The sequence below is a fragment of the Phacochoerus africanus genome, chromosome 5, assembly GCF_016906955.1.
Source record: "Phacochoerus africanus isolate WHEZ1 chromosome 5, ROS_Pafr_v1, whole genome shotgun sequence".
In the NCBI taxonomy this organism is placed as follows: domain Eukaryota; kingdom Metazoa; phylum Chordata; class Mammalia; order Artiodactyla; family Suidae; genus Phacochoerus; species Phacochoerus africanus.
In genome coordinates, this window is record NC_062548.1 from 6,668,461 (window position 1) to 6,691,821 (window position 23,361).

At 59.3% G+C, this 23,361-nt stretch overlaps 2 protein-coding genes across 2 annotated transcripts in view; one reads left to right on the top strand and one right to left on the bottom strand.

Annotated features, from left to right (window-relative positions):
• CYTH3 (cytohesin 3) overlaps nucleotides 1–9,943 on the top strand; it is a 28,256-nt gene extending 18,313 nt beyond the window's left edge. Inside the window, exons 5-12 of the mRNA XM_047779504.1 lie at nucleotides 501–581; nucleotides 1,437–1,549; nucleotides 1,631–1,779; nucleotides 1,924–2,035; nucleotides 6,460–6,536; nucleotides 6,613–6,684; nucleotides 6,772–6,926; nucleotides 7,014–9,943. Coding sequence (XP_047635460.1) covers nucleotides 501–581; nucleotides 1,437–1,549; nucleotides 1,631–1,779; nucleotides 1,924–2,035; nucleotides 6,460–6,536; nucleotides 6,613–6,684; nucleotides 6,772–6,926; nucleotides 7,014–7,086 — 832 coding nt within the window. The 3' untranslated portion in view covers nucleotides 7,087–9,943. The remainder of the gene's footprint in view (nucleotides 1–500; nucleotides 582–1,436; nucleotides 1,550–1,630; nucleotides 1,780–1,923; nucleotides 2,036–6,459; nucleotides 6,537–6,612; nucleotides 6,685–6,771; nucleotides 6,927–7,013) is intronic.
• A 183-nt stretch (nucleotides 9,944–10,126) lies between these two features.
• USP42 (ubiquitin specific peptidase 42) overlaps nucleotides 10,127–23,361 on the bottom strand; it is a 46,389-nt gene continuing 33,154 nt past the window's right edge. The window contains 8 exon segments of the mRNA XM_047779505.1: nucleotides 10,127–11,141; nucleotides 12,143–12,186; nucleotides 14,041–14,342; nucleotides 15,898–16,678; nucleotides 16,681–17,408; nucleotides 20,105–20,199; nucleotides 20,309–21,043; nucleotides 22,725–22,878. Of these exon segments, the coding sequence (XP_047635461.1) occupies nucleotides 12,179–12,186; nucleotides 14,041–14,342; nucleotides 15,898–16,678; nucleotides 16,681–17,408; nucleotides 20,105–20,199; nucleotides 20,309–21,043; nucleotides 22,725–22,878 (2,803 nt within the window). The 3' untranslated portion in view covers nucleotides 10,127–11,141; nucleotides 12,143–12,178.

Here is a 23,361-nt window from a genome sequence, read left to right on the forward strand (position 1 = left end):
TGAGCTTGGCGCCTGCCCTGTGATGATTTCGAAGGTCGAGGCTGTGCACCAAGCAGCTGGGTTGGTGCCTCACAGCTCAACTCGGGGTGGTGAGGGGTTCGGAACTCCTCTGGCCGCTGGGCTCTAATTTGGGGTCTTACTCTGGCTCCACCGGTTGCGAAGTACTCTTAGTATCTTGCCTGGTCTTTGCGCTAAGGCTGAAAACAAACACAGAATGAACAAGGCCTGAGGTTTGAGTCATACATTAAAAACCAGGAAGACTTGCTTTAGCAACCGTCTTTTAAAATGATGCACTGCTGTACAGCACAGGAAACTGTATCTAGTCGCTCGTGCTGGAACGTGATGGAGGGTGATATGCGAGAAAGAATGTATATACAGATATGTACACTGACTGGGTCCCTTTGCTGTGTAGCAGAAACTGACAGAACGTTGTAACACCTCTAACGTCAAAAATTGAAGTAACACGCGGTGGGGCTGTGCAACACATTTTTTTTTCCTAGGGATGAATTTAATATTAAAGTTCTTCAGGCGTTCGTGGAGCTCCATGAGTTTGCCGATCTCAACCTCGTCCAAGCCTTAAGGTGAGTGTTTCATCACGTGCTGGGAGGACCCTCCAGGGAACCGGGGCGCGGCCGGCCGGGCCTCTGCGGGAGCATCTGCTGCCCCACATAGAAGTCAGGCCGCGGGTGCTCTGTGGCCGCTGGTCCTGCGTAGAGTTCGTAGTTGCTTTGGGGTCTTAGACGTTTCATGATACTTGGCAGTTGTGCGTGAGCTGCCTCCCCACTCTGCACGGGCTCTCGGTGCTGCCCCGGCACCGGCCCCCTGAACCCCCATTCGGTCTGGAACACCAGCCACGCATGCGCCCGGGAGGGTGCGGGTTTCCTGCGGTCAGAGGCCACCCTGGTCCCGGTGTGTCGGCAGCATTGTCCGGCCCTGGTCGGCCCTTCTCCTCTGCGCTCTGCCCCAGCCTCCGGTTCCTGGCACCGGGGGAGGTGGCACACTGACCTCGTCGCCCTGTGCTCAGCGTTGCGGCCCCGGCCTAGCAAGGCGCGGATGACTGACGGGTCGGCATACCGCAGCCGGGATGGAGGCGCTCTAGATTCAGTTTTTTGCAAACAGTGTCTCAGGGACGTGCAGGCCTGGAGAGCCTGGGGGTTCCGTTCCTGGCACCCACCGGCCTCTGGCCCAGAGCCGCGGGGGTTCCGCCACGCTGCTGCAGGTGGCGGGTGAAGCGCAGACGGGCCCTGCCCTCACCCCGCTGCCTTCCCTCGGCCGCCCGCGGGTCTGCCTGGCGCCCGGCAGGGGGAGCGCGCGGTGCTCTCGGGGCGGCGGGGGGACCCCGAGGCGCCCGGCCTCCCTCCCGCCGGTGGGGGGGGGGGGAGCGGTGTCCTGCCCGGCCCGAGCTGCGCCACCTCCTGGCTCGCGTTTCCCCGCAGGCAGTTCCTGTGGAGCTTCAGACTCCCCGGCGAGGCGCAGAAAATCGACCGCATGATGGAGGCGTTCGCGTCCCGCTACTGCCTCTGCAACCCGGGCGTCTTCCAGTCCACAGGTCGGTGCGGAGGGCCGCGGGGTGGGTGCCCGGGGCGCCTTTCCGGGCGCGGCTGACGCCCCGCTGCCTGACTCCTTCCAGACACGTGCTACGTGCTGTCCTTCGCCATCATCATGCTCAACACCAGCCTGCACAACCACAACGTGCGCGACAAGCCCACGGCCGAGCGCTTTGTCACCATGAACCGCGGCATCAACGAGGGCGGGGACCTCCCCGAGGAGCTGCTGCGGGTGAGGCCCCGACCCCCCCGCGCCCCCCGGCCGCCCTGGCAGCGGCAGCCTCTGCCCGCGGCGCCAGCTCCTGGCCCCCGCGCGTCCTGAGCGGGTCCCCCCCCACCCCGGCCTCTGCCCACCGGGCGCCTTCCGTCCTCGCAGAACCTGTACGAGAGCATCAAGAACGAGCCGTTCAAGATCCCGGAGGACGACGGCAACGACCTGACACACACGTTCTTCAACCCCGACCGGGAGGGCTGGCTCCTGAAGCTGGGTGAGCGGCGCCGGCGGGACCCGAGCCGTGGCCCCTGCGCCCGCGGCAGCAGCCCCCGCGCGGTGCCTTCCGAGCGCCTCCCCGACCAAAGGCGGAGCATCCCAGGCCCCGCCCGCCGCTGCCGCCCGGTCCGTGTGCGGCCACCGAGGCCATCCCGCCGTGTCCGCAGAGTAGCGCCCGGCTGCACGCAATGCACGTCCCAGAAAACGGCCCCCTTAGCGTCCGGATCAGCCCGAGGCAGTTTTCTGTACAAGCGCAGGCGCCTCGACCTCCGCGAACCTGCGGCCTCGCTTGGTTTGGTGTGGCTGATTTTTGATGCGTGGTTTAAATGTGCCTTCTTGTTGTTTTCCTTCTGCCTGTGGCTCCCACCTTTCTGTTCTGTGACGGGCTGTCCCTGCTTGTTCTGCGTTAGGAGGTACGTACCCAGTGGCTTCCTGCCCCTCTACCAGCTGCTCCTTCCTCTCGCTTTCTCTCCCTGTCCGTCTGTGTGAAGCTCTGGCTCGGCTGCCATCCACCCGGCCCTCGTGGCTTCCAGCGTGCTGGGGTCAGCTCCTCCTCCGCCGCAAGGCCAGCCCGGGCTGGATGGGGAGTGAGGACCCGGAGGCGTTGTGGGACACCCCCAGGGAGCAGGCTAGCCCCTGATGTCCCTTGGGTCTGAGCGGTAAGACACCTGACAGCCAGCTCCACCGCTGCAGCGTCGCCGTCCTGCTGGCCAGGCAGTGCACGTGGGATGCCTGTGCAGAGCCCAGAAACTTTGAAGGGCTTCCACCACGGACGAAAAAGTAGGGTGCCCTTTCTATTTGGGGGCAGTTTTAGGAATTGGTAGTGGTTTTTACTGGTGGGGGTGGGATTTCTGCCTTCCTGCGACATCAGAGCCTGAGAGATCTGACAGCTGCGGGTCACCCAGGCACCTTGTAGGCGGATCAAAGACACAGGCCTGCGGGAGTTGTGGAGGTTCTGTCTCTGAGAGAGGATAACCACGCGGCAGGTACAGGGGTGTGCAGCGAGGCGAGGCTCTTCTGAGTTAGGGTCTTCCTCTGACCTTTCTCTGGCTCTCCCCAAAAATGTGGAACCCAGGAGTTCCCGTCGTGGCTCAGTGGTTAATGAATCTGACTAGGGACCATGAGGTTGCGGGTTCCATTGCTGGCCTCGCTCCGTGGGTTAAGGATCTGGCGTTGCTGTGAGCTGTGGTGTAGGTCGCAGACGCGGCTCGGATCCTGCGTGGCTGTGGCTGTGGCGTAGGCCAGCGGCTACAGCTCTGATTCAACCCCTAGCCTGGGAACCTCCATATGCTGCGGGCGTGGCCCTAAAAAGATAAAAGACCAGAAAAAAGAAATCTGGAACCATAGCCCTGGACGTGAATGCCTGAGTAACCTCCCAGACACTGCAGGTTTGCGTCCTCATCCAGCCTGTGGCCCCGGGGTGAGGGTGCGAGCAATGTGCCCAGAAGAGCAATGGCCCCTTCCCATTGCTGTGTCGCCAGCTGGCGCCCCTTGTGGTGACAGCACAAGCCTGCCTGGCAGCTAGTGTGCCCTCAGTGCCAGCAGGGATGCGGCTGGCTCTAAATGTGTGAAACAGAGGCACGGGGCTTGTTTCCAGCCTGTTTTCTGGTTGAGCAGACAAGCGGGCCACAGCGTCGGAGCACAGAGCGCTGTCGGGAGCTGGGGGCTGGTGGGGCCGAGCGGCCTGGGGTCTGCTGCTCCCTCGGCCTCACGCTCCCGTCTGAAGGGAAGGCGTGGTGCGACTGACCTTGTTAGGGCCACAGAGCCAGTGATGGTGCAGTGAGAGCTGTTGGGGCCCTGAGGTTGCAGTCCAGACACTCGTCAGGCCGCTCAGGAGGGCCACTGGGCGTCGGTCCAAGGGCCGTGGAGGCGGCACAGGAGAGGGAAGCTGACGTGGAGGGGGTGTTGGGTTGGTCCCGGGTTCGGCACCTGGACAGGGGGCGGACATGTGACCCCGGGCCCCCCAACAGGGCGCACCGCCTGGACACGGGCAGAGGAGCCAGAATGGTGGCCATGCACGGGCTCGGCTCGGAGCCCAGGCCACAGCATGACCTTGCTTGGTTGTTGCTCATCACGAATTTAGTCCTGGGGCGGAAGGCACTTCGCAGAGCGGGTGCTGCTGCTTCTCGGCAGCTCGGTAGACTCGTGAGGCCACTGTGCTTGGAGAGTTTGGGGGCCGTGTGTGCAGACAGGAGCGAGGTCAGAGCCGGGCTATGGAGGAGGGACCCCGGCTGCAGGTGAGCAGCCAGGCCGCGCCGTGTGCAGGGCGTCTGCCTGGTCACAGCTATGAAAGCAGCGGGTCGTTTATAGAGAGAAAGTGGGTGCCTGCATGGTCAGGAGAGGCCAGGCTTCTTCCCGCAGGCATGGGTGTGTGTGTGTCCCCGGGCCCTAAAGCCCAGCCACGAACACGTGTGCGAGCAGCGCCTCCCAGCAGCGAAACCTGCGGGGGCTCGGAGACCAAGGGCATCGCCCTGGCCCTGCCAGGCCGGCCACCACCTGCCCTGAAAGGGCGCGGGGGCGGGGGGAGCTCAGGCCATCCCGGATGTCACAGCTCCGTCTCAGTGCCTGGGGCCCCAGCCTGCAAGGCTTTCTCCCTTGTGTCCAGAACTGGACCAAGGATTGGGCTTCTGCCACGCTGCCACTGCACTTGGGAGCAGTGAGGCAGGAGCCCCGGTGCAAAGAGCCAAGAGGCCTTCCTGGCAGCTGGTGATGCAGGATCAGTAACAGGGGCCCCGGGGGTGACAGCACACGCAGGTACCTCATGACCCACGTGGACAGATGGCCAGTCCAGGGCTCCTGGAAGATTCTGAGAACCTTCTTGTGGGGCTTAGTGGTGAGAAGGTCCCAGGAGGAGCCTGGCCGGGGGCTGGCAAGTCAAGCCGGCGAGTCCAGGGCGCCGGTTGAGGGTTTGGATCTTAGGCTGAGAGCAGTGGGAGCCGTGGGGGCTTCAGGCTTGAGAGTGGGGTCAATTGCTTTTTTCCAAAGAGGCCCCGGGCTGCTGTCTGGGGGCAGCTGGAAAAAGGCCTGGCCTGGTGGCTGACTCCTTCGTGGCCTCGGGGCTTGGGCAGGTGCCGCCTGCCCTCCCTGGAGGGCTTGGGGCTGAGGCACATGCCCCGCAGTTCTCCTGGGCCCCCTCCCCGTGCACTTGGGGCTGCTCCATGCCCGGCCCAGTGCTGGGTCGTAGAGGCCCCGGCCAGTGGGGAGCAGGAGCCCAGCCCGGGGTCAGGAAGACGGGCTGTGGGATGGAGGCCTTGGGGAGACGGAGGCCTGAGGGGGGCTCAGAGTCCTAGGGGATCTTGGGAGGGGCGTGAGTAGTAAAGTGGGGGAGCTGGGTTGTGTGGGTGGGGGCCTTCCTTCATGGCCTGGCTGAGACCACTGTCCCCTGCCCACCCCGCCCTCCGCAGCCTGGCCTGCTTGTGGCAGATGTCTCGTCGGTGACACAGGGATGAAGACCCCTCCAGTGGCAGTGAATCCCCAGCGGGGGCTCCCTCCGTGCAGCAGGGTGTTCTCGTGTCTCCTTCTCCCAGACCTCTGAGTGCCTCAGCCCCCAAGGCTGACCTTCATGTCCCCCCCATGTCCCTGTCCTGGTTCCCCAAGCGCACCTCGAAGTAGGGAGCAGGTCTGTGTCCTCGGCCCCGAGGGTCCTGCCTGCCCGCCTGGCACAGAGGAAGGGGGGCTGGACGCTGGGGCGCCGCTTACCTCGTGCCATTGATCCGGGCGTCTGTCGGCAGGCGGGTTTTGTCTTTTAATTGTTGTTAATTTTTGTTTTTAAACCTCACGTTAGGAGCAAGGACTAGAAATTGAAGCCAGTTTGTTTCTGCCGAATATCTAAGGGTAAAAGATTTTCCTTTCCGTGGTGTAAGGAGAGTAGGTGCAGATGAGCCGTGTGTGTCTGTGCGAGTGTGTGTGTGTTGTCTGTGTGTGTCCTAGATCTTGTTAAGAGATTAATTCAACCTAATAGTCCCCTGGGCCCAGGAGTCATGGATTTTGATGGATCCCAGGGCCACCCCAAGCCCTCAGTAATGCGATGACGGCCCTGCCGTAAGGAGATTAAGCCCTGGGCAGACCTGCAGCCGCGCTGACTTCATCCTGTTGTCATTTCCATGTGGGGAAATGAAGGCCATTCATCTGGACTAACTGCAGGAGGCAGATCCGGGAAGCCTTGGGTCTGCTGGGCGCCGCGCAGGCGGTGGGGTGCATGCGGGCGGCAGCCAGGTGCCCCTTGTCCCCGGGTGGGCAGGGGGGCGAGGCCGCACAGCCTGGCCGGCATCCGGCTGACAAGGTGGGGCCGAGTGTCTGGCGCTTTCCCGAGGAAGGACACTGCACCCCCAGCTCGGCCCCGGGGGCGTTCCTGAGAAGAGCACTAGCTTGGGGAGGCCGGGCACCAGTGCTGCGCTGACTCACGGGGTCCCCTGCTTTTAGGGGGGCGCGTGAAGACCTGGAAGCGGCGCTGGTTCATCCTCACGGACAACTGCCTCTATTACTTCGAATACACGACGGTAAGTGCCTGCGGCTGCTTCCCCGCCTCCGGGCTTGGGGCGCCAGCGCAGCTGGCTGAGCGCCTTTGTCCTGCAGGATAAGGAGCCCCGGGGCATCATCCCGCTGGAGAACCTGAGCATCAGGGAGGTGGACGACCCCCGGAAACCCGTAAGCCGCCCGGCGCCCACCCCCGCCCCCGCCCGGCCCCGCTGGGACCCTCCCCGGCGGCCCGGTGACGCCGTCTGTCTTCTGCAGAACTGCTTCGAGCTTTACAACCCGAGCCACAAAGGGCAGGTGATCAAAGCCTGCAAGACGGAGGCCGACGGCCGGGTGGTGGAGGGCAACCACGTGGTGTACCGCATCTCGGCGCCCAGCCCCGAGGAGAAGGACGAGTGGATGAAGTCCATCAGGTGCGGCCCGGGGCGGCCGGGCGGCGGGGCGGCCGGACCGCGGGCCCCGGGCGCCGCCTCACGCGCTTCCCGTTCCTCTGTCCCCAGAGCCAGTATCAGTAGGGATCCTTTCTATGACATGCTGGCCACGAGGAAAAGGAGGATTGCCAATAAGAAGTAGCGCTGGCCTGGCCCCAGCAGGTCATCGGAAAGCCAGACCCCACCACCGCACAGCGGGCCGGGCGCCTCCCGCCACACCCCGGACCCGCGCCGGCCGCCCTGCTGCCCCGGGGACGGCGGCCCCCGCTGCTCTCGAGGGTCCTGGCGCCTCGTGTCGTCCCTTCTGCCGACCGCCCAGCGCTCCCCCGCAGCGGAAGGTGGCCGAGCGCGTCCTTCAAGTTTCGTCCAGCGGCCGCCCCGGTGGTTCCGCCCGAGCATCCGCGCGGCAGAGGCAGGGCCACACGTGCTCCTTCGCGGCGTGTCCGTTGTTCCGAAAGCCGCTGTTTTGTATCATAACAGGAAAGGAAAAGCAACCACTTTTTTATTGAGTTTTTTTTTTTTCTCAGATATATGGTATTATAGCTTTTATATGCCTTTTTATATTCTGAAATTATAACGAAAGACCCTTTCTAACAGTAGTATTTTTAGAATGGCAGCTATAAATTTAACTCCTGGACACAAGTATATACTGTGCACCGAGAACAAGCTACACAGACGCGTATGCAGCCCGTGGTGGGGGCCGCTAGGCTGGGGGGCGCCCTGGGGGACCTCCTGGCGGAGGGAGGCGAGGCGGCGCTTGAGGCCAGCCCTGGGCAGGACTGCAGGTGTCCCGTCCTCTGGGACCATTCCGCTCAGACGTTGCGGTCCCAGTGACCCTCTCTAAAGAGGCAAATGACCCAATGGCAGTTTCGGCCTCTTATCTTGTAACCGCTGAATCCCCCGCAGCCCCGACGTCTGTAGCGGACCCCACGGAACTGCTCGCGTCTGTGTCCGACGCCCCGGAAGAGCAGTGCCGTGTGGGTCCCCTGAACTGGTTCAGGCGCGCCGTGGCCCCTGTCCTCACTGTTTCAAACCTGTTGGCAAAACAAACGCTTGTAAGAATGTGACCACATTTCTTACCGTGATGAGTAGACGCACAGATGAGGGGAGGTGATGGATCTGACTCTGTTTTCAGAGATTGACTCTCCCGTCACGAGGAGGGCGAGACCAGGCTGGGCACTTAGGCTTTTCTGTAAATAGTTTCAAACCCCACATGCGCCCTGGTGGTGGGACTGGCGAAGCGCCGCGGCCGGGTAGGGGCGGGTGGCATTGACCGAAGGACAGGTGCTCAGCCCGCGTGGGGGGAGCAGCCCGGAGTGCGGCCCCGGCACGTCGCCCAGCTGGCCCGGGGTGCACAGGTGGGCAGGCGAGAGGCGGTGTGCTGGGCCATTCGGGGAGGGGTGGGTGACAGCTAGCTTTTTATCGGGAGCTTTATTTCTGCTGCCGGGACCCCCTCTTGTGCATGTGGGCTCTTCTGGTGGCGGGTCTCTTCCCTGCAGGACCTCCTTTCCTTCCCCTCCCCCACGCAGGCACACCCTCAGTTTGCACACCTGCGAGGTCATCCCCTTGAAGCCAGGTCCGCACAGCCCTCGGTCTGTCCGCACTCCCACGGGAGTCTAAAGGGCAGAGGGAACCGTTGCTGAGAGCTGCCGCGATGCTGGGGCTGAGCGGCTGTGGGCCCCCGGCCTGGCCTCGTGCGGCTGACCTGGCCGTAGCTTTAAGTCACACTAGACTCCGGAGGTGGGGGGGACGGACGACTCTCCAACATGCATCAAACTGATCTTTTCCGGTCGTTCCCAAGCTCTTAGCCGTTGCTACTGTACTGATACCTCACATTGGAAACTCTGGCTTTGAGAAAGGCAGGTCGGCAGGTGTCAGAACTCCGGCCCAGGCCGCGTGAACGGACGCTGGCCAGACCGCAGGCCAAACCCTGCCGGTGACAACCCCTCGGGCTGGCCCCGCCCCCGGCACTGGGGGTGGCCCGGCGCCAGCTAGGTGGGTGTTTTGCGGGAAGCACCTTCTCGCCTTTGTCTGACCCAGGTAGGACCCGGGGGATGCTGGGCTTTCTGTCTTGCAGGTTTGCCCCAGGGTGGGGTTGGGAGAAGTGAGCTAAAAAACGCCCCCCTCGAGAAATCTGACCCGAGGGGAGCTTCCCGGAAAGACGCAGACGACCGCGTGCTCAGGATCTTTGTTGTAACTTGCCATCGGAGTGGTAGTGACATCCTAATTCCAGGTTCTGTGGTGACAGTGTTAACCTGAGGGGCCTAAGTGTCACCTGCCGGGGCAGGGCTGTGTGGGCGGGTCGTGGCCGGCGGCCGCCCACCCGAACCTCCCCGAGCTGGCCTGTCCTCCTCCTCCCCGGCGCCGGCCTGCACTCAGTGCTTGAATGACCAGCCCCCGCTCTGGCCAAAGAGCTTTCCTCCAGAGACCAAGGGCAGGAGGCGGGGAAGGGGGTCCCTGCCCGGGAGACGCGGCTTCCACAGCCCGCCTGCCCGCCCGCCCCCCTTAACCCAAGGTTTACTTGGCCGACCCTGGACCCAGACAAGCCAGTGTCGTCAGGATGTGGAACACATTTGGGCAGTTTAATGTGGTACCAAACGGAGTCCGAACAGGAGCTGTTCCTGGGTGAAGCAGCATTTAATGCTGCATATAAAGCAATGCATATTTTTCGAGTTAAAATGCATATATCTACATAGATGTGCTTTGCTAAGAAGTTAGGTCTGTTGTAGACCAGAAACCACACATTGTGATTTCTTGTTTTATTTTTTTCTTAGAGAACATTTCTATTGACAGTAAATATAGTTAATATGTAAATAATGTACATATAGATTGATTTCTGGAGTGCTTGTTCTTCATTGTATAGACTCCCACAAGGCGCATGAAGAAATAGCCTATATTGACATTTTGCTGTAAAGTGAGCAGTAACGTTGCAGAGTGTGTGGCTGTCGGACCGCAAATAAATAGTGTGTTCATTAAATAAAAACACGCTGTTAAAACAAGACGGCCTACGACTGGGTTCTTTAAAATAAGGAGGCTCCCCGCACCCGTCTGGGGCCGAGAGCCGGTGGCTTGTGCCCTGAAGATGTTAAGACAGTGAAGGCAGAGGAAGAAGCCCATGAGCAGCGTCGGTGAGTAAATGGGGGAAAGAGCAGGAAAAAAATAAATGAAAGACACAAAAAAGGTTTAATTTGCTGCCATTTATATACTATATAAATTTTCCATGCTGTATATTTACAGTGGGGCAAGTGCTTTTTTAATCTTTAAAAAAACAAAGATCAAACTTCTTTAGACATCTCTGAACAACACAAACTGTATAAACCATACAGATTATTCAGATACGAACTGTATCAAATACAGTTTTCCCCACTCCATCTCCTGATGCAGGACCAGTGAATTATAAGTGTATCACAGTTTGATAGCATATCCATATTAAAAATAAAATCACAGTATGATTTTGTCTGTAACTAGAAACTTTAAGGGACCAAGCCGACAACTCAGACTCCAATATCATAGTCAAGACAAGAGACACTGTATAAAAAAGTTAGGTAATAAAAACATACTGTAGGCCTTACAAATAATGTTTGGATTATACATTCATAATGTAAATACGCATCATAACTGGTAAATTGATTGGAATAGTTCCACGAAGTTCAAAAACAGAACTTGTCTATAAAATACATCTTCAAATCTTGAATACAACTAAAATATGAAGCAAATTAGTTTCTAGTATCAGACATTACAGAAAACAGACTGCTCTCAAAAGTCTCATTGAGAGCGTGTGAATCTTTTTAAATAAGTTTTTAAATTAAATATACACACTGTCAGTTTGTACTTTTAATAATTCCATGGTGTCCCGGCTGGTCTTGCACCGGCTAGCTAACTCGGAGGAGCGTTACATGGAATACGAGTGATCAACCTGAGTCTGTGATTAAGCAGCATTTGAGATGTTCTAGTCCAGGGCGTTATTTCAATGTGATTTATATACACAGTATTTTACAGTGGTCAGCAGTTGTAGAAAGTGTTCGTCCATTTGGAATAAGGGTAATTAAGAAAAGGTAAAAACTAAAAAAAAAAGTCCTCCATGGTAAAATCTGTACAGTATTTACTAAAGAAGCACCACGCAGATTTGAACAAAGTTATTTTCTCTATTTATAATTTAAGCTGGGTTGGGGATGGCTTCTGTTGAACACGTTGAATCTGAAAGACAGCAGCCAACAGGCGTTAGTTAGTTAGTCGGCCAGAGGCAGGAAGTTGGAACAAAGGGCCCAGGGAGGTCCCCCCACCCCCACCCCGGCACCCACCCGGGGCGGGGGGGGGGGGGGGGGGGCTCCTCTTCCTTAGGTAACCGCCCTCCTGAAGGGCAGTCCAGGAACCGGGCGGTTCTAAACGCAGGAGCCCAGGCAGCTGGTGCCGCTCCCTTGAGGAGGGCGCCCCCTGCTGGGCGCGGGCCCTGCCCGCCGGGCCCCCGCCGCGCTCGTCCCGCCCTCTCCTCATTCCTGACTCGGGCGTAGACCTTGCCCGGAGCACACACTGGCCACGCGCGTGAATCAGCTGCGAATTAATCTGCAGACGGTTCCCGGACATCCATTTAACCCCCCCGTTGCTGAAGTTACACGTCTGGACAAAACTGCCTTCCCAGAGCCCAGGGGCTGGCTGGCTGGCCACCCCCGCGCCCCAGCACCACCAGGTCCTGCCTCCCAGGGCCGCCGAATGAAACCCCTGGAAAATGACACCCCACGCCTGATGTGCTCCCCTAAAGCGCCCGAACCTCAAACAAAGCCAAGTCCTAGTTGTCCGAAGCAGGCCTGAGATCTAGCGAGAGGCTAGGGCTCCAGGCTGGGCACTGTACCCGCAGCTGGGGGAGGCTGGGGGTGCCCGGAGCTCAAGGACGGGTGGGCGGGGGAGGGATCTCCTCGCTCAGGCCAATTGGGAGCTGCGTCTGGGTTGAGGCGATGGCCTCTCCATCTTTCAAACGTTTATCAAGTGACTGTTGATTCTGAAGCTTCAACCTCCCTCCTCTTCTTACCAGGAGGGAAGGGAGCGACTGAGTTCAGGGACCCAACCCTCTCCCCCGCCCGGGTAGCGGCTCCGTCTGCCCCTGCTCCCCGCGCCGCCCGCCGGAGGCCCAGCGCTCCTCTCTGGGGCCCCCTGGTGGCTCCCCGAACGACTAGGCAAACAGACGTAGGCCGACAGCTTACCGTAACTAGCGAATTCTTTGCTTTGAGGCCAAGTTTTCAATCACCTAAAAGCAAAGGTTGGGAAACAGATTTTAATGATGGTTTTACAATACGTTTAGGGCCTATGCTCTGTGTGCACTAGGTAATCACACTTAGAACCAGGTCTCAGGAGCTCGTTGCCTGAAATCCGTCCTACATGAGAAGGAGCACGGATGAGCTGCTGCTCTGAGTGTTTTACTGAAAACAGTTCATGTGATGCCTGAGGGCCGCATGCCCACGGAAACAGCCCACTCTCACCCCAGCAGAAGGCATTTGGGCGTCAGGCAAGAACAGCTCTTAGGCCAAAGACACTGAGTTCAAAGGTGCCAGAGAACAGGAGTCTGAAAGAGGTAAATGGTCAAGGGACCAGGGCAGCAGACACACAGGCAGGCAGAGTTCGGTCCTCCGCCCTCCCCAGAGACGCTCGGCCTGGGGGCCCTCGGTCAGCTCACAGCACAGGTGCCATCACGTCGAGGACAGGAACAGGGCCACCACCTGACCGCAGACACGCAGCCGGACTACCAAGTGCCCGCTGCCGGGGTTCGCCTGCCACTCTCCCTCCCCTGGGGCCGGCGCTGTGGGTGAGCTGGTGGCCTCAAGCGGTGCTCCTCGCAGGAGACCCGCAGGGGGAAGGGGATGATTCTGGCCAAAACGCAGAATCCCTGCAGGCCCACTGCGCACACAAAGAGCCCTCGCTGCTTCACCCCAGAGGCCAAGCCCCTCCCCCAAATCACTGAGCTGTTCGTGGGAACCAGTGTGCAAAGGCAACAGTGTGCAGAAAACACACAGCACGCAGCCTCTCAGCTTCCTTTTCCTGCTCGACTCTTCCCACTGGCTCCCAGTGCCGCCAGCAGGGCCCCCCCACCACCACCAGGACACCCACCCTGCACGCTCTGCTCCTCTCACACCAGTGTGCTGCGGGCCACCTGTGCCTCCAGCGACAATTGAGTGACTGTGGCTGAGGGGCGGGCCTGTCCCCTGAACACCTGGTGCCTCACCCAGGTCCCTCACAGAGGGGAACCCGGGGACCTTGGGCATCCAGGGTTAGGTCAAGGTCCCGAGGGTGCACCCCAGGGTCAGGGCGGGGGTCGGCAAACCCATCCCCGGACGACTCCGACGCTGGCACAGGGGACGGGCGGGCCGGGCTCCAGCAGCTCTACTGACGGTTCAGTTTCAGGTGAAAGGAGACCTTCTCTGTACTTTTCCAGCCTCACGGGTGGGCTACGCAAGGGCGGCCACAGGCTGCAGTCTGCTGACCCCCGTTCTTGGGTCCCACCCCCATGGCCCGGACACATCCTCCCTGTCCCCCTCCCTCGCCCATCCTTCCAGGGTCGAGGGTCACTGGACCCGCCAAGAAAGTTGGGGGGGTGGGGGTGGCGCTGCTTTAAGTGCACAGGGGAGAAAAGACTAGCAAATTACGAAGGAAGACAATGCCTCGCAAAGCAGACAAGAACCCCGGATGCCAGCGGCCTGTGCTGACCCAGCGCTCCGAGCCCAGGCCCCATGGCACAGTTGCCTGGCCTGGCAGGAGGCCCACCGTGGCCGCCCAGGGAGCTGGCCACCCAACTGGGACCATGGGTTCTACGCAGATGCTGGAGGCGCAAGGATTCGGGAGAGAAGGAACGTAACCACAGAAACATTTCTATCAAAAATGACTTAAAACCAAAAGTTCTGGTCCACAGACGCCCACAGCCACAAAATCCAGAGGTTCCCTGGCGGAGGATCTGCTGGGCCCAGCTGCACGGAACTCAGGGGCGCGTGAAAGCCCAACGGCCCGGGCGGGCGCGCTGGGCAGGGGCCCTAGGCCTCTTCCGCCCCCTGAGCCGCCTGCGCCTTCTCCAAAGAGTTTCTAGCTCCTGCCTGCAAGGGTGCCCGCTTACCCTGGCCACACTCAGACAGATGACACCTGTCAGCCCTGCTTTCCATCCGTAAATGTTTTGTTTTCTCGCGGAAAGGTCCAGCCCCTTCCAGAGGCAGGCCGTCCGGGAGCGGAAAGGCGCCGGCCGCCCTCCGGAACCGGTCCACAGTCTGGCAGCTGGCGGCCTTGGGCAGGGGCGCGTCCGCAGCTCTGACAAAGTCCGCTGATTTCCGTGAGTGTCTCTTCTTCTTCTTCTTCTTCTTCTTGTGTCTGTGGAGGTCGGCCTCAGAATGTGCTCCCGAGAGGTCGGAATCCGGCTGGTGCCTGTGGGAGAGGAAGCCAGAGCTCAAGCCCCAGGAGGGACAGACCTCCTCGCAGAGACCCGACGGCTCCCGGCTCTGAGCCGGACCCGCCCCCGAGTTCATCCTAGGGCCACCCAGGGGATGCGTGCGCCCCCAAATGCGTTGTTTCCCCTGCCGACATTTCTCCAAGGCTGGGGCCACACATGCGCCCACGTCCACCTCGCCCCCCGCCACCGTCAGCTTTGTCAGGAGGTGAGCGAGCTGTGGGCAAACCACCGCAGGGAGTATTTGGCCACCTCTTCCCGGGGCCAGTGGCCAAGAAGAAGGGTTTCTGCCAGGTGTCGTCTCAGGCACAGAGGGAAAGAGAGCTCTGGTGTCCGCTTCCCTCACCACTTACCCACGGCCTCTGCTAACCTTCTCCAGGGGCGCCGTGCAGCGCGCTCGGCCATCTCATCATGGAGAAGGGGGTTTCAAGACCACTACGGACCAACTGAACTTTTTTTTTTTTTTTGCTTTTTAGGGCCACACCCGGGGCATGTGGAGGTTCCCAGGCTAGGGGTTGAATTGGAGCTATAGCTGCTGGCCTACACCACAGCCACAGCAACACGGAATCCGAGCCGCGTCTGCAACCTACACCACAGCTCATGGCAATGCCAGATCCTTAACCCACTGAGCGGGGCCAGGGACTGAACCCATAACCTCCTGATTCCTAGTTGGGTTCGTTTCCACTGAGCCACCATGGGAACTCCCAATTTAACTTTTTAAAAAACAAACTTCCCAATTAGATTTCAAACAGCAATGGAGACCAGAAAAGAGACAAAGGCAACAAAGGGCGTGTCCCAGCCCTCTGAGCCACAGGCATGTTCTTAAGGGGGTAGCATCCCGTTTCCTGCCACCTGGCAGTCAATATTAACAGACGTCGAGATATACCTACATCTGTGAACAAAAATATCAACAATTGTGAAGTCAGAAAATGCCAAGTTTTACTCACAGAACAGTGCGCACTTACTCCTGAAAGTTACAAAGTACTAACTGGAAACAGCAGTATCATTTTGAAAAGTGAGGTTTCCAGGCTTTTTACAACACCATGAAATAAGACACCGTTTAAAACAGCTAAGGTTGGAGTTCCCAACACAGCTCCGTGCTTAACAAATCTGACTAGGAACCATGAGGTTGTGGGTTCGATCCCTGGCCTCGCTCAGTGGGTTAAGGATGCAGTGTTGCGGTGAGTTGTGGTGTGCAGTCGCAGACGCGGCTCGGATCTGGCATTGCTCTGGCTCTGGCGTAGGCAGGTGGCTACAGCTCTGATTGGACCCCTAGCCCGGGAACCTCCATATGCCAAGGGAGCATTCAGAAACGGCAAAAAGACAACAAACAAAAAACCACAACAGAGCTAAGGGGCGAAGTGGGAAAAGAAAATAAAGCTAAGTTCTAGGAACCTATGATGGGAGTGAAATCCAGAACGCGCAGGGAGGAAAGCTAGGACTCAAAGTAACAAGCACGAGACCCCTTCCCCTGCTTGTCACCAAGCCGGGAAGAGCCGGCGCCGCCGGCAGCACGCGCACGCGCACTCTCACCTGGAATCCCGGTCTCGGTGTTTGTCTTTGGATTTCTTTTTCTTCTTTGACTTCTTGTGCTTCTTCACTTTAGGTTCTTCCAGAGGGCCCTTCTGGAAGCTTCTCCAGGCCTTCTTTTCCACGTGCCCGTCCGCGTTTTCCATGCTCTCGTATCTCCGTTTCCGTGACTTGACATTTTCGTGTTCATGGAACCGACCGGCGAGGTGACAGCCACTGTCCTCGGCTCCAAGGGCGGCCTTCTCGGGGCCGAACCTCTCCGGGTGCGGGTGCGGGTGCGGGTGGGGGGGCGGGGGCAGGGCGTGGGAGGGGCCCGCCCGGGGCCCGGGGAAGCGGTGCCGCTCCTTGTCCTTGGCGGCCAGCTCGTAGCCCTTCCTGCTCCGGTAGTGGTCCTTGTAGGGCCGGCTGCCGTAGGGCCCCGCGCGCTCGTACTCGCGGTCGGCGTGGAAAGGCTTCCAGTCGCGCAGCTCCCGCGCCGGGTACGGGGCGTACCTGTCGTGGTGGTGCCGGCACTTGGCCCAGCGCGTCCGGTCGGGGTAGTACTTCTCCCGGGCCCAGGCGTGCTCGCTCTCGGCGTGGTGGTACCGGCCCCACTCCTGCTCGGAGCCGCCCCTGCTCCGGGAGTGGTGGTGGCCGTAGCGGGCCAGGCTGAGCCGCTCGCCGCCGTGCGCGGGGTGGTGCGGGGCCGGGCCGCAGGGGTCGGGCCGGGGCCGCTCGGGCCGCTCGGGCCGCTCGGGCCGGGGCCGCTTGCGGCGATGCTGCTCCTCCGTCCTGCTCCTGCTGCCCGCGCGCGCTCGCCGCTGGACGAGCGGTCTCTGCGGCTGCGATAATGGCCCCGGTCGACTTTTCTGAGGCTGCCGATTTTCTCCGGAACCGGAGCCGGAACCGGCGACGGAGCCTGCGCCTTCGGGCCGACCGCGCTCTCCTCTGCTCGGTCCCCGCCACTCTGCTCGGGGCCCGCCTCCGCAAGGCGCTCTGCCCGCGGGTCTGAGGGCTGCGGAGGCGGCGCCTCGCCCGCGGGCAGCCCGGTGCTCGCAGGCGCCTCGGCCGCCGCGCCCCCCTCTCGGCTGAGAGGCGGCAGCTCGGGCTCCCGGGGGTCCTCGGACCGCTCCGAGGGGCTGGGGCTCAACCTCCCCGCCGCTTCCGCAGCTGCCGAGTCCGGCGGCCGCTCTGTCACCAGCCCTTCGGCGTCCCGGGAAGGTTTGCTGGGACCGTGCGTGGAGGAGCTCGCAGGGTCAGCGAGCTGAGCGCGCGCATCGTCCCCGCCGGTGCTCTTGCTGACGGTGCAAAGGCTGCTGCTGCTGCTCGGCAAAGGCGCCTCGGGCTTTGCCGCACTGTTTTCAGAGGCTTCTTTGGTAGAGTTGATGCTGGGCTCCGAGGGCGGCGAAGCCTTCTTCGACGTGCTGCTAAGACTCGCCACGGTCTCGGGGTTCTCCGGGGAATCCGGGGCAGGGCTACCAGCCCCCAGCTCGGCGGCGGGCTCCTCTGCAGGGCTCTCCTCCGCCCCCGTCGAACTGCAGCCCCAGCAAAAGAGAAAAATCAACCCTTTACCGCTTGGCTCTCTGGGTTTTTGTCAATGGCTTACAAACACTTCAGGTCATTTACTAAACACTGTATGGCGTTACCATATCCGATTTAAACCTAATACTGGACTTACCATTTTTGCAAACTTCAAAATTTCTCATTAAATAAAAATACCAAAAACTCACATCGAGTCTTCCATTTTTCAGCAATAGTAATTCTGTAGTTCTAAGCGCCTTCTGTTTTCAGATCTACTTCTTTTTGGGGGGTGGCGGGGGGGGGGGGATGAAGGAGAAAAAGAGTAGCTTTACCGCCTTGCCAGGCAAAGTGGGACACAGCAGGCTCATGGCTTCGGTTACTAACTTCTTCTTAATAACTAAGTCTGAACCATCAAAGAGTCAAACAATGATGGGCCTCTTGCTTTTCCTCTGGATCCCTTTTCTATGCATTTTCTCAGAACCTTGAAAGTAGAGGAGCCACCCCCAAACAGAGCCAGTAGCTCCTTGAATTATCTATTAACTGGAGGGGGTCACTGAGGCTTTAGAAAAACTTTCTGGGAGTTCCTGTTGCGTCTCAGCAGGTTACAAACCTGAATAGTATGCATGCGGAGGCAAGTTCGATCCCTGGCCCTGCTCAGTGGGTTAAGGATCCGACATTGCTGTGAGCTATGGCAGACTCAGCTCGGATCCCAAGCTGCTACTGCTGTGGCTGTGGTCTAAGCCAGCAGCTCTGATTCAACCCCTAGCCTGGGAACTTCCATATGCTGCAGGTATGACTGTTAAAAGCAAAAAAAGAAAGACTTTGTAGTAAAAGAACTGGCTCAGTGGTTAATGAATCCAACTAGGAACCATGAGGTTGCAGGTTCGATCCCTGGCCTTGCTCAGTGGGTTAAGGATCTGGCGTTGCCGTGAGCTGTGGTGTAGGCTGCAGGCATGGCTCGGATCCCATGTTGCTGTGGCTCTGGTGTAGGCCGACTGGACCCCTAGCCTGGGAATCTCCATATGTCGAGGGAGCAGCCCTAGAAAAGGCAACAAGACAAAAAAAAAGCGCCTTCTATTTTCAGATCTACTTGTTTTTGGGGGGTGGCGGGGGGGATGAGGAGAAAAAGAGTAGCCTTGCTTTTTGGGGTGGGGGGCACATGCCTGTGGCATGTGGAAGTTCCTGGGCCAGGAACTGAACCTGTGCCATAGGAGCGACCCAAGCCATGGCAGTGACAATGCCAGATTCTTAACCCGCTGCGCCACAAAACTTCCAACTCTGCCTTGTTTTCAAAGGATTCTCGGGATTAATTCAAGCTGCCAGAAAACAAGAAAAACCCTAGCAGCCCCCCTTTTTAGCAGGTGACTATCTGAGAGAGAGAAGACCTGTGAAGGCAACACAGACAGGTAGCCTAGAGCATGGCAGCACGTGACGTTAGGACGCAGGCCCAGCTGGGTCTGCGTGTTTACAGCCCTCGGCAGTGATGCCCTCGCGCGTTACATCTGCAGACGAGCTAACTGGGACTAGCAGGGGCACGGGGAGCACCACCGTGCAAGCCACAGGGGCTCCAGCTGGTCCATCTTTAGGTCTATGGGGGATGCGTGCCCTCTGCCTCAGGACTCACTCTGCTCCACTCTCCCAGGCGAGCACTCCTAACAGCAACTCTTGGTCAGGGCACGCCCGCCCACAGGGGCCCTTCTGAGATGCGGGGTGCATTCTGGGTTGCCCCCATGACGGGGGAGCCCCACTAGCATGAGTCAGGGGGCAGGGCAGGCAGCCCCACGTAGCAAAGCATCTCTCACCCCATCTCCCGATGTTCACGGGGTTTTTGAAAACCCCAGTTCTACTGCGGGCTGTTTCATGGACACAACTACAGTGTCATCTAAAGGTGGTCAGAACTTGGCCAAAAGCTGCCCGCCAGGAGCACTAACTGAGCAGCTGTCCACGGCGGCCTGTGCGCCCCAGCTGTATCCTGCAGCAGCGCTGTCCCGGAGCTGCTGGCGTGCGGATGGGCCACTGCCTTAGAAGCCCTTCCTTCTGCTCTCATTCTAGTACACTGAGGTCAATATACTGACTCCTTTTTCTTTTTAAGTGTGGTGTTGGACTGTCTACGAATTTCAGAATTCTTGAGGAAGCATCACCAAGTCTTTGCTACCGGCTGGCAGTGAGAAGCCCTGCCCTATCACCTTCACCCATCTCCAGATGCTCGTCATTAAGGAGACTGAGTCAAGTTCAGATGTGTGCTAAGAACACCCCCCAGCCGAGAGGCGAGCTCTGCGAGGGAAGGAGTCGTGACCCGGAGGACAGCAGGCTCCCATGGACGAACAGCCCCAGATAACTTCTATTTCCTAAAAGGGAACTCAGTAAATTCTGCAGATCATTATTCAAGTCATGCGAGGGTCCAAAAGGACCATGGCAAGACGTCCACTGAGGAGCTCCCGTCACGGCTCAGGAGTTAAGGGTCCGGCGTTGCCATGAGCTGTGGTGCAGGTCGCAGACACGGCTCGGACCTGGTGTGGCTGTGGCTGGGGTGGAGGCCGGCAGCTACAGCTCCAATTCGAACCCTAGCCTGGGAACCTCCATATGCCGCAGGTGCGGCCCTAAGAAGACAAAGACAGAAAGAATTCCACTGAGCGGACACAGAGCCACATCCACAGTCCACCGTGCCCTCCAGTCCCGCAGTCCCACTCTCTCGGGAGGGTTGTCTTACCTCGTCTCATCTGCGGAGCCTTGCGCCCTGGTGCTGAGCTTGAAGGTCTCTAAGACTCTGTCTTCTGGGAGAGGTGGCAGAGGAGCAGGCATCAGCTACAATAAAAAACACACTCAGCTCTAGGTGCCTGCGGAAACGCAGCCACGTGGAAACCCACCACCAGCCGGAGAGGAGGCGCCCCCACCCCGCCTGCCCTGCGCTCACCTTCGCGGGGAGACCGTTTGCCTTGGAGAAGGGGTTTTCTGGGTGCAGAGCCGGCTGGACTGGGCAGCCCGCCCCATCGGAAGGCAGGCCGTTCTCTTTCGGGTCACTGTCTGTACTAGGAGCACCATTTAGGGCCACGGGCAGCTCGAGCAGCTCGTGCGGAGGGGCCTCGGCGGCGGTGGCATCGGGAGGAGCAGGAGAGCGCGCGCTCTCGGCGGGGCCCAGGCCGTTCTCCTTGCCCAGGCCCTTGGCCTCCTCGTCAGACTCTTCCGACGACTCGGCGCCGTAGGGGACCAGCAGGCTGGAGCTCAGCCTGGACTTGCCGTTCATCACGGGCTTGGAGCAGGCCTCGGGCGGGCCGAGCTGCTTGGCGGCCCTGCCGGCGGCCGGCGGCGGGGCTGCGCGCGAGGTAGACTGCAGAGCGGAGGGCGCGGCGGCGGCGGCGGCGGCGGCGGGCGCGGGCTTGGCGGGGCCCTCCAGGGAGCTGCTGTGCGGGTCGGGCTGAGGCGGGCCCTGGCGCACAGGCAGCTTGTTGTGAATGCTGATGGTGATCTTCTGCTTCTTGGGGTGCTCCGGAAGGACGGAGGGCCTGCTGACGGACCAGGTCGGGACGGGCGTCGAGGCGTTCACAGGCGCAGCCCGGTTAACCGCCGCGTTCCCGTTAGGGCCGGACATGGAGCTGCTCGGCGTCTCTTTCAACGGCCCTGGTCCTGTGCCGTTCAGGTGAGGGGGGTTCTGGAAAGGAGGAGACCAGGGTCAGGGGAGAGCTCCTGAGACAGTCACAGACTCGGGGGCCTCTCCCCCTTTGGGGATGTTTTTCTTTTTAGGAACAAGTTTCACGCACCTAGAAACACCGCCGCCTCTGGCGGGGGCCTGCCTCCCACCAAACTTGCACCGGCCACGGTTTTCTGGTAATTTCTTTCTGACAAAAAGGGGTAACCATTTTTTTTTTGGTCAGAAAACCAACATTACACCAAATCCTTTCCGCTCCAATCTGACAGAAACAAGCAGGCCCGTGGGCGCGGAGTCACGCAGCTTCTTGGATGGCTGCCTGGGGGCCCCCCACTGTCCGGGCAGAAGGCAGTGCCGGCCAGCATGCCCGCGGGAACGTCCACAGGCCAAGGGAGCAAGGGAGCTGGTCACGCAGGCGGACACCCTCGCTAAGCCTTCCCTGCCCCCGTGATCTCCGACTCCTGCTCACAGTGATTTTGCTCCCGATTCAGATTTCAACTCTTGCGGCTATAACCCAAAGCTTGCAAACTGGTGGTTGTGGGTGAAATCTGATTCACAGATGATTTGTTTGGCCTTCAAAATGTTGTTTTTTGCTTTTGTTTTTTTAGGGCCGCACCCGCAGCATATGGACGTTCCCAGGCTAGGGGTCGCAACACAGCTATGGCTGCCAGCCTACACAACAGCCACAGCAACGCCAGATCCGAGCTGCATCTGCGACCTACATACACCACAGATTACGGCAACACCGGATGCCTAACCCACTGAGCGAGGCCAGGAATCAAACCCGCATCCTCATGGATACTAGTCGGATTCACTTCCACTGTGCCACAAAGGGAACTCCCCAAAATGTTTTTTTAGATATCTGAATGAGCTGCTATCTTAATACTGGAAGGCTTCATAGTTAAAAACAAAAAAACCTCTTGAAAAATCAATAGCCGTCACCCCTCCACACAGGGCACGTGCTCTCCCGTTGGCCAGCGTCCCACTGTCACAGTCAAGCAAAGCTCAGCGCAGGAGCCTGTGGCCTGTCCAGCTCCCTAAGGCACTGAATTTGTGACTGCGGCTAAATTCCAAAGGCTGCCCAAGGTCCATAAAAGATAGCATACAACTGGACAACTTGTTTGCCAATTCAAAACAGATTCAAACTGGAAGGCTGTTACGACACTGCAGCCGAGACGACAGGCATTATTCCAAAATGCACACGGATAGTCCAACACATCCAACACATCTGCAATCTCAACACCAAAGTGCAGCAAGAGTGAGGCCTCCACGAAGGCCTTGGAGCTTCACATGAAGCGGGCACCCGCCCATTCTCCCCGAGAAGCCAGCAGGGAGTGTGGACAGGTCCAGCTGGACAGCGGACAGAAATGCCACAGGAAGAGCAAGTGTTCCTTCTGTCAAAGCAGCACTCACTCTCCTGGAAACCAGCATCACCCAAGAAACCCCCGGTATTTAACCCACGAGGTGAATGAAATCCAAACCGGGAGCTAACACCATCTCCAACGTCTCACAGACTTTCTTCTTGATCACGACGTTCATCCCCCGAGATTTTCTGCGTCTCCGAATAGCTTCTGACAACCGGCTTGAAGAGACGTTTTCGACAAGCAATGCAGCTGGAAGTCCGCGACGCTGGCCGGAGGCTGAGGGACAAAGCCCAGGACGCGCGTCTGCCCGAGGAACGTACCTTTATCATGTGAGAGGGAAGCTGTGGTCCGATAAACCCTGAGGCTGCCTGCTTGCTGCTGACAACCCGCTGACTGAGGACGGGCCGGGGAGAGGACTGGCCAGGGCTGTGGGCGGAATGAGCAAGGTCGCCTCCGTTCTTCACATCGTGGGACCTAGGACGGAGAGGACAGTGCTCAGGGGGGCCTGGGACCCTCTCCCCAGACAGACCCTGATCAGGCAGCGGGCTGGGACGCCAGGAGGTGTAGACCACAGGCAGGGTCCCCGTGAGGTCAAGGCCGGCTTCAGGTGCTCAGATCAGGAGACAACAGGATAAATGGGCAGATGGTATGTTTATTTTTTCATTTTTTAAAGTTTTATAGTAGTTAATTTATAATGTGATCATTTCTGTTGAACAACAAGGCGACTCAGTTATACACCTATCTATTTTTAGATTTTTTTTTTTTTGTCTTTTTGCTATTTCTTTGGGCCGCTCCCGAGGCATATGGAGGTTCCCAGGCTAGGGGTTGAATCGGAGCTGTAGCCACCGGCCTATGCCAGAGCCACAGCAACGCGGGATCCGAGCCGCGTCTGCAACCTACACCACAGCTCACGGCAACGCCAGATCGTTAACCCACTGAGCAAGGGCAGGGACTGAA